We start from the raw sequence: 10,473 nt of genomic DNA on the forward strand, positions 1-10,473 counted from the left end.
ATTTCCCATATAAGCAATCTGCCCCGCCATTTTTGGACATACATTAATGATATACTCAATGATTATTGAAGAATATAACTTATAAATGCCTCGAGCTTAGTGTAGCTGTGGTACCCCATCAGAACCCACAATATAAGCTTGTTTTCCTCCAATGTTTGTAAACACTGCAAATGTAAACAAACACTGTACAGCCTCAAAACATGCTTAAAAATGGTACTATCTTGGATAGTCAGTCCATGCATCCATAGCACTGCCTATGAATTTGAGTGGTCACATTTGTGACAGAGGTGCGTGGAATCCACTGTTGTTTCAACCCCCGGATTGCCCCTTTAATGAATCCAATAGCAGCTGTAAGCAAACACCTCATCTGTGTCACAGGTATACATTATCATGTGTGCTGGATGGCCACTACTTATTGAATATCCTCAGTCACGCCACCTGGTCTAATGCTTTCCTCTAGCACAAACCCTTTTTCAATCATACCTGAGGCTGTGAGCATTTTATCATTAAACTTTTTTTTTTATAGGGCAATATGAATATAACATTCACAATGATGTTTGATAATTTATTTCAGGAACAAATATGTAACTGCCATCAAACAACAAATTGTAAGTGGTATATTTAAATCACAGCAACATTACTTACACAAAAAAGGTAACACAAAGTAAAACTCATGTATGGATCTAAACATTTTGAACGAAACGACAGCCACCTGCCACAGATGTACTGCACATCATGTGGCTCTGTAAGAAAGAGCAGTTTAATCTAAAATTGACACATGCATCACTTGTGAAGTGAAAGTTTAGTGATTCAAATCAGACTAAAAACAGGCATAGGAGGGGACCTTACACTTAATGAACAATGACATTCTGGTGGTGTTACCAAATCTTTCTGAAACAAAAATGCGGTCAGAGTAAGATCCTGCAGGAACTCCTGGTTCTGGTTTCCCAGGTACAGATCAAACCTAGTCCTGGACTAGCAAGCATTCTCTATTGAGAATCTCCATTGAAATACATTTTAGTCAAGGACTAGGCTTAATCTGTGTCCAGCAACAGATATAGATTATATATAGATATATATATAACATGTGTTAATGTAATCACAAAAATATAAATACATTTAAAAGTCTATAAACTGACTACATTAAAAACAAGCACACAGCACATTTTACACACCACATTAAAAATACATAGTTCAACCTAAATCTGGCAACCCTAAAATCATAATTTTCAAGTATACAAACTGTCATGAGCAGGTAAATGTATTTAAAAATCCCAATTAATCTCTGGTCTGAATGACAGACAGCTGGTGTAGTCGGTAAGGCAGGTGTCCAACCACCTAGTCCTACTGCTGTATGCAGGTTTTGTTTTACCTCAGCACTAACACACCTGTTCAACTTATCATCTTCAGTCTCCAGACCAGGGATGGGAAACTGGCGGCCCCCTATTATAGGCCCGTGGATAAAATGTTATTTTTTTAGGAACTCAGTCGGGGTCTCAACTTACTCTTGAGAGTTAGAATAGTAGCATACACAAGGTGCAATTTCAAAATGTGGTTGGTTTGCATCAGCAGTTTCTCCTCTTACTGTATGTCAGTAACTGACAGTCACTCAATGAGCCAATGTCATCTAACAGTTTTTAGATTGGTAAATTAGTCTACCAGCTATGTAATCTTGCAGTAATCATGGTCAAATTACCAACCGGAGGGCCCCAATTGATTTTGTAAGTCACTCAAACTCAGATGTCATTAAAACTGCCAACATTTCTCTCCACCCAATGGCAAAATGAGAATGGCATGAAATTAGTTAGAAAATAGCCAAATCTTATCTCTGCCAGTATTGTCTTAGGCATGGAGGACCAGAGACCTAGTGTATTCTTTGAGGAATGGAAGTTGATATAGGCTGTCAGGAATGGTGCAGTCTGTAGCATCGGTATCCTTTCCAGCTCACAGCGTGCTGAGGAATTCTCTGACCTGTGTGGAAACATGGATTTAAAAATAAATAAAAAAATGCACATGTAAGCCCTGAGAAATTCTGATTTGGGGTGAACTAAGCAATCTCTTGAAGATGCAAGCGCAAACCAACACTGACCTTGTCCAGCACAGCTTCTTGCTTGATTCGATCATTCTTGAAGTCATCATTAACATCCAGGACCAGGATGGGGATATCTTTCAGGTACTCAAAGTCTAGTCTAAAAGAAGCAGGAAACAATATTACACTGATAACATTCCCAAATTGCTAGTAATGCCAGCACCTTGACAAAGAAACCACTCATCTGTGCTGCCAAAATGGGACAGAAGTTGACATGATAGTCTAACACCAGCACAGACATCAACACAAGTTGCATATTGGTTAAAATACACTCAACAAAAACGCAACATGTAAAGTGTTGTTCCCATGTTTCATGAGCTGAAATAAAAGATCCCAGAAATGTTCCATATGCACAAAAAGCTTATTTCTCTCAAATTGTGCACAAATTAGTTTGCATTCCTGTTAGTGAGCATTTCTCATTTGCCAAGATAATCCATCCATCTGAAAGGTGTGGCATATCAACAAGCTGATTAAACAGCATGATCATTACACAAGTGCACATTGTGCTGGAGACAATAAAAGGCCACTCTAAAATGTGTAGTTTTGTCACACAACACAATGCCACAGATGTATCAAGTTGAGGGAGCGTGCAGTTGGCATGCTGACTACAGGAATGTCCACCAGAGCTGTTGCCAGATAATTGAATGTTCATTTCTCTACCATAAGCCGCCTCCAAAGTTGTTTTAGAGAATTTGGCAGTACATCCAACCAGCCTCACAACCGCAGACCACGTGTATGGCGTCATGTGGGCGAGCGGTTTGCTGATGTCAACGTTGTGAACTGAGTGCCCCATGGTGGTGGCAGGGTTATTCTATGGGCAGGCATAAGCTATGGACAACGAACACAATTGCATTTAATCAATGGCAGTTTGAATGCACAGAGATACCGTGACGAGATCCTGAGGCCCATTGTCGTGCCATTCATCCGCCACCATCACCTCACGTTTCAGCATGATAATGCACGGCCCCATGTCGCAAGGATCTGTACACAATTCCCGGAAGCTGAAAATGTCCCAGTTCTTCCATGGCTTTGCATACTCACCAGACATGTCACCCATTGAGCATGTTTGGGATGCTCTGGATCGACGTGTCCGTCAGCGTGTTCCAGTTCCCTCCAATATCTAGCAACTTCACACAGCCATTGAAGAGGAGTTGGACAACATTCCATAGGCCACAATCGACGGCCTGATCAACTCTATGCAAAGGAGATGTGTCTCGCTGCATGAAGCAAATGGTGGTCTCACCAGATACTGGCTGGTTTTCTGATCCACACCCCTACCTTTTTTTAAGGTATCGGTGACCAACAGATGCATATCTTTATTCCCAGTCATGTGAAATCCATACAGTGCATTCGAAAAGTATTCAGACCCTTTTTCCACATTTTGTTACGTTACAGCCTTATTCTAAAATGGATTAAATAAAATGTTTTGCCTCAATGTACACACAATACCCCATAATGACAAAGTGAAAACAGGTAAAAAAAATAATAGATTGATTACAAATAGAAAACAGAAATACCTTATTTACACAACTATTCAGACCCTTTGCTATGAGACTCGAAATTGAGCTCAGGTGCATCCTGTTTCCATTAATCATCCTTGAGATGGTTCTACAACTTGATTGGAGTCCACCTGTGGTAAATTCAATTTATTGGACGAGTTTTGGAAAAGGCACACACACCTGTCTATATAAAGGTCCCACAGTTGACAGTGCATGTCAGAGCAAAAAACAAGTCATGAGGTAGAAGGAATTGTCCGTAGAGCTCCAAGACAGGATTGTGTCGAAGCACAGATCTGGGGGAAAGGTACCAAAAAATGTCTGCAGCATTGAAGGTCCCCAAGAACACTGTGGCCGCCATCATTCTTAAATGGAAGAAATTTGGAACCACCAAGACTCTTCCTAGAGCTGGCCGCCTGACCAAACTGAACAATCGGGGGAGAAGGGCCTTGGTCAGGGAGGTGACCAACAACCTGATGTTCACTCTGATAGAGCTCTAGAGTTCCTTTGTGGAGATGGGAGAACCTTCCAGAAGGACAACCATCTCCACAGCACTCCACCATTCAGGCCTTTATGGTAGAGTGGCCAGACGGAAGCCACTCCTCAGTAAAAGGCACATGACAGCCCACTTGGAGTTTGCCAAAAGGCACCTTAAGGACTCTCAGACCATGAGAAACAAGATTCTCTGGTCTGATAAAACCAAGATTGAACTCTTTGGCCTGAATGCCAAGCGTCACGTCTGGAGGAAATCTGGCACCATCCCTACGGTGAAGCATGGTGGTGGCAACATCATGCTTTAGGGATGTTTTTCAGCGGCAGGGACTGGGAGACTAGTCAGGATCGAGGGAAAGATGAACGGAGCAAAGTACAGAGAGATCCTTGATGAAAACCTGCTCCCGAGCGCTCAGGACCTCAGACTGGGGCGAAGGTTCACCTTCCAACAGGACAATGACCCTAAGAACACAGCCGAGACAACACCGGAATGGCTTCGGGACAAGTCTCTGAATGTCCTCGAGTGGCCCAGCCAGAGCCCGGTCTTGAACCCGATCGAACATCTCTGGAGAGACCTGAAAATAGCTGTGCTGCGACGCTCCCCATCCGACCTTCCGAGAATGGGAGAAATACCCCAAATACAGGTGTGCCAAGCGTGTAGTGTCATACCCAAGAAGACTCGAGGCGTAATCGCTGCGAAAGGTGCATCAACAAAGTACTTAGTAAAGGGTCTGAATACTTATGTAAATGTGATTGTTTTTGTATACATTTGCACACAAAACATTTTTTACCTTTGCCATTATGGGGGTATTGTGTGTGTAGATTGAGGGGGGGAAAAAACAATTTAATCCATTTTAGAATAAGGCTGTAACGTAACAAAATGTGGAAAAAGTCAAGGGGTCTGAATACTTTCTGAATGCACTGTACGTGTAAATGGGTGAACACTTACTGAGTACTGCGGTGGTGCAGCCAGCACTCATGCTTGTAGTGCAGTTTCTCCAGATACTCGATTGGAATTCCTTGTTCTTCCTCCCGTCCCCGGAGGTGCAGCCTCTGCATACATCTCTGAAACAAAGACATGAAATGTTTGGGTCAGTTTCTGTACCAGGCCGAAATATATAAAACCATGTAAGCACTTCAGTATAATGTAAGACTGAAAATTAAATCCTCAAGGCTGAAAATTAAATCCTTAAGCACGTGGCTGTGTAAAAAAACAACAACAGAAAAGTCATCTGACAGCCAAACAGTTTGAAGTTCAAACACTTGTGACCTGAGGGTGTAATGGCTTTACTCACCTGTGGGTCAGCCCGAAGGTAGATCATGGCATCCAGCTCAATTTGAGACTCAAACTGAGAGAGCAGCCAACCGTGCCAGTCTTGGTAAATAGCCCATTCGGTCTCATTCAAGTCCCCAGACTCAAATAGGTTGGAGGCAAATACATACCTGGCAAAGAGTCACATAACAAGACAGACTCAGTGGAATAAGACAGACACTCGTGCCATTACCACAGGTTATCTCAGGTCGTTTTCTGATTTTCCAACTAACCAATCAACCACCAGACGGGTACACACCTGTCACTGTAAACAGAGCGCTCAAAGAACTGGACAGGTTTCTCTGCCTGTTGCAACTTTGCAGAAGGCGGCTGCAGCTGAGCACGCACACGACTCAGGCAGGCGTAACTCTGGAATGTGTAGGACCAGCGGCTAGGTTTGTCATACAGCATCTGCAGCAGGTTGCCTCCACTCTTCTGAGATGTGCTGAGCTCCTGGAAGAGGGATCACAGAATTGTCAAGCAGAGGACTAATTGTCCAACGTTGTGACTCACATGAACTTAAAAATGGGATATAACTTTACGTAACATTATGTATGGGACATAACATGTAGTTACCTCATACTCATTGTCAGTGTTTTGAACGTTGCACCACTTCCCAATGGGCTCCGGTATGACCTCCCATTCTTCTGAAGATTTTTCTAAAATGTGCACAAATGTTGACTTCCCTGCAGCTGCAACACACATAAACGCCTTTAAAGCAGTATCCCAATATAACATTACTAGGAAAACAAGACATAAGACAAGTTAGCTAGTTAACCATAATAATTCTCACTGCAGTTCTGCTAGCAAGAACTGCATTGAAGACATGCATAGCTAGCTCACGAGAACCCAAAGCCCATAAGGGCAGAAAGAATCTGATTGGTTTAGGGCAGAACAAATCCGATTGGTTTCTAAAAGGTCAATGGGCAGAGTTTAAGAGATACAAAACTTTTAAAAACAGGGCAGAGGTTTGAACTGAGAATCTTGTAAATAAAACATTGAGTTACAAGTTATTGCATTAAAGTACTCAGACAAATGTGACAATATCTCTGAACTAGCTGCCTAAACAGATAGCTACCTTTTACTAATGTTGAATCATAAAATAGAGATAGATAGCTAGGTCTCAAATATGCCAGTAAATGTTAGTTTGGGTGACGATAACCATAGGATATAATTTAGATAAGGGCAATTCTTTCATGGTGATGTATCCTAAATCAATTCTGTACGTAAATACGAGACATGCCATTTAGTATGATATGTTACGTTTCATATGGTATGTATTAATTTGTGGATGTCCATCACTGATTTCGTATGTTACGATTTTTCAAAACGTACAAAGTTACGAATTTGCTAACCATATGATATGTTACAAATTCTAGCTAGGTGGCTAGCTGGCTAACATTAGCTAGGCTAATGGTTAGGGTTAAGTTTAGGAGTTAGTTAAAAGGGTTAAAGTTAGGGTTAGCTAACATGCTAAGTGGTTGCAATGTAGCTAAAAAGTATTAAGTAGTTGAAAAGTTGCTAATTAGCTAAAATACTAAAGTTGTCCGTGATGAGATTCGAACTCCCTTTGGGTTGCTAAACGTTTGTGTTATACGCCCACCCATCTAGTGTGCTCTTCTGTGTACTGTACTGAACTATACTTCTTTACTGTACTGTCCAAACTTGTGAACCCAACTGTGGTTTGTGACTATGATTTTCCATTGTAGCCAATTCAATTGCAGAAATTCCACTACATCTTTTTTGGAAATTCCTTTACCGATTTGGTAATGGAATTTAAGAGTTTTAAATCACTCAAGAATTCATAATCAAAATTGATATCAGTAAAAACACTAACTAATTGATAGGTCTACTTGTTATTTCTGTGAACTTTCATTATCCTCCCTCCACATGAGGGAGACAAATTAGAAAATATCTAAGGTTTTTGGTAATGGAATTTCAAGGCACAAGGCAACGTTTCTTACAGGCAGAAACATTTCTTCATAACTAAATATGTGTTGATATTAGTTGGCAGGGGTCTTCACTTCAACATTGTGTTTTGATGTATTTCTAAAACCTTTTAAGACTTTTTCTGGTGGATATTTTCTAAGACCCCTTTTCCATCTGTTTGACCAGAAATGAAAGCCTTTGCCTAATCCAAATTTTTCAGGTGGAAATGTAATGCAATATATATATATATATCTCTTAATTTGTAAAATATATAGTATAGACTTAGCTCATAGGAGCAATTTGACATGCTCCTATGAACTTCACATGTTGTTGCTCATGGGTCCTTTTGCATGGAAATGACCATAAGTCCATGGTTGCCCCTAGGGCAGTACATACTTTTTTGTATTACCTTCAGTGCTTGAAGTCCGCCCTTAGGGCACCAAAATGATCTTAACCCAAATATAAATTTCTGCCCCAAGGGCAACATAAACAGTCTGTTCCAATGTTTTTGTTTATATTGCTCATTCAACTAAATGTTTTATAAAACAAATGTTATCTGACCTACTACTTTTACTCAAGTAGTATTTTACTGGGTGACTTTCACTTGAGTCATTTTCTATTAAGGTATCATTACTTTTACTCAAGTATGACAATTGGTTACTTTTTCCACCACTGCTTGTAACTCAGTTGTATTTACAAGATTCTCAGTTCAAACCTCTTTCAAAAGTTGTGCGAAAAAGCGGTGTAAACGTTATGCGCAAATATTGACATAACTATCATATGGAATTAAACTTGGGAGTCACGCGATGACCTGTGTGGTCCTCGGGAAATCATGCAGTTTATTAGGCTACAGATTAAATAAATTAACTTCACAGGGTGGTGAAAGTGCAAGGTAATGAATGAGCCTGATGCGCTTTTCCAATAAATATCGAGGGTCTTATTCTGGTGAAATAATCATCGATCCTTGGATGCCGTTTACCCGCAACCTATACCCGACCCGAACTGGACCTGCTGGCTAGAGCGCACATGCCAATACAAGAGTAGGTACACACTATATAACACAATATCTGTTGTAAGAAACCCATCAGTAGAGTTGAAAATGCGATGGAAAACCCATTTAGCATGTATTCTTTAGTCGGTACATGGACATTTTACTGCAAAACGTCTTTTTACAGCCTTTTGTGCGCAACGAGTCAATTTGATGGAAGCATCTCGTGGGAAATGCTCATATTGTTTTTATGCAGATTTGAGAATATTTGCATTAAAATCTGTCGATAATTGGATGGAAACCTAGCTAGTGTAGATATTTTTTGGCAGTCTATCAAATTAGCTAACTTGGCCATTACAACTAAGTTAACTTGGTAGCGAGGTAAAAAGTCATGTCGTGAAAGGGGGGAAAGTACAAATAAAAGTTAGCTAACTAGATAGTAAGCTAGTTAACGTTAAGTATTTAGGAGGAATGAAATGCAGGCAAAGATTGACCTAATGTATTGTTTTGGCGCCAATACCTCCGTTTACAATGAACAGAACATAATGTTATGTGCTGTCGATTCGGCGGGATTGGTTGAGTAAAATCAGACCACACATCTTGGAGGTTTAACATCCACATAGGTAGTTAACTAACTTATCTAATTTTAGAAATAGATCGATAGCTAGCTCTCAGATAAGTTAAAGTGTATAGATAGCTAGCTAAATTTGTAGCCAGCTGGCTGAGCAAACTCACCAATGTTTCCTTCAATGGATATCTTCTTAGTTCTTTTCTCAAAACTGTTGTCAAATCTGGGACTTGAACATATTCTCTTTGGAGGTGTTGCCATTATAAATAATGAGGTATTGGCTAAATTATTTAGCTAGTTATAAACTCAAAACCTAGATAGCCAAGTTACTGCAGAGAGCCCAAAAGAGACAGGAGCAGAATGGCGCGATAGTCAGATCAAATTTAACGCCAAGAGGATATACTACTTCCGGGGGTGGACCAAAGCTTCAATACTACATGACCCACAAGACACCGAACTACAAGTATTCTTCAAGCTCCATGTAGTACATTAACAGTCTTCTGGTGCATTAAAGCCGTGAATACTCAATACACTGAAAATCCTCAATGGAAATGCTCTCCATTGAGTCGTGGAGATATCTATTCAACCCCATGCTTCCCCATACTTGAAATAATCCCCAATTTGGTGGGTATATAGCTGTATTATAAAAGGCAAGTCTGATATTATAGTAGAAAGAATCAAGGACCATGACCTTTATGGCTCACCCTGTAACCTCAAGGTCGTGTTCAAACCTTGGTTGAGCTCCAACCCGGCTAGATGCGCAGGCATTGCATTGCATCAACCAATGGTTGTCTGCCACGTCATCGACTGTGCCGTCGGGCACACCAGAATGCTATAACATATGATGTGGTTAGCTGATATGTAAAATACTTATCCAAAGACGATTTTCTCTGTCACACACTCAGTCACAACGCACGTGCCTGGCTGCAAAAGTACATCGTGAGTGACGTCAGCAGCAGGCGCTCAGCTCGTGCACAGGCAGCAGCAGGCCAGCCAAGCAGCACAATAACCTGGAGAAAATGTATGCACTCACTAACTGTAAGTCACTCTGGATAAGAGCATCTGCTAAATGACTAAAATGGAAATGAAAATGAAATGGAGAGAGCTGGAGAGAGATGCCTAGCGCACACATCATTATTATGTTTCCGCTGCTAAAGCCACTTTCTACCACTCTAAATTTCAAGCCTCTGCCTCTAACCCTAGGAAGCTCTTTGCCACCTTCTCCTCCCTGCTGAATCCTCCTCCCTCTCTGTGGATGACTTCGTCAACCATTTTGAAAAGAAGGTTGACGACATCCGATCCTCATTTATTAAGTCAAATGACACCGCTGGTCCTGCTCACACTGCCCTACCCTATGCTTTGACTTCTTTCTCCCCTCTCTCTCCAGATGAAACTTGCGACTTGTGACGGCCGGCCGCCCAACAACCTGCCCGCTTGACCCTATCCCCTCCTCTCTTCTCCAGACCATTTCCAGATACCTTCTCCCTTACCTCACCTCGCTCATCAACTCATCCTTGACCGTTGGCCATGTCCCTTCCGTCTTCAAGAGAGCGAGAGTTGCACCCCTCCTCAAAAACCTACACTCAATCCCTCTGATGT

General features: G+C 41.2%; 1 protein-coding gene across 1 annotated transcript; it reads right to left on the reverse strand.

The window, feature by feature from the left end:
* Positions 1-594: 594 nt before the first annotated feature.
* On the reverse strand, positions 595-9,198 carry LOC311142436 (deoxycytidine kinase 2). The gene is made up of 7 exons (XM_084178082.1): positions 9,042-9,198; positions 5,966-6,081; positions 5,649-5,842; positions 5,373-5,520; positions 5,027-5,142; positions 2,090-2,189; positions 595-1,971 (listed from the first exon to the last, which is right to left on the reverse strand). The coding sequence occupies exons 1-7, from the start codon at positions 9,133-9,135 to the stop codon at positions 1,945-1,947; spliced, it is 795 nt and encodes a 264-aa protein (XP_084034208.1). The 5' UTR covers positions 9,136-9,198; the 3' UTR covers positions 595-1,944.
* Positions 9,199-10,473: the final 1,275 nt, after the last annotated feature.

This window comes from Coregonus lavaretus (genome assembly GCF_964263955.1).
Source record: "Coregonus lavaretus genome assembly, chromosome: 15".
Classification (NCBI taxonomy): Eukaryota; Metazoa; Chordata; class Actinopteri; order Salmoniformes; family Salmonidae; genus Coregonus; species Coregonus lavaretus.

Excerpts from the sequence above, each read along its gene's own strand:
- LOC311142436 (XM_084178082.1), bottom strand. The coding sequence starts at position 9,135 with ATGGCAACACCTCCAAAGAGAATATGTTCAAGTCCCAGATTTGACAAC. Across the intron at positions 6,082-9,041 it reads ATCCATTGAAGGAAACATTG|CTGCAGGGAAGTCAACATTT; the intron begins GTGAGTTTGCTC and ends TGTGTGTTGCAG. Across the intron at positions 5,843-5,965 it reads ACACTGACAATGAGTATGAG|GAGCTCAGCACATCTCAGAA; the intron begins GTAACTACATGT and ends TCCCTCTTCCAG.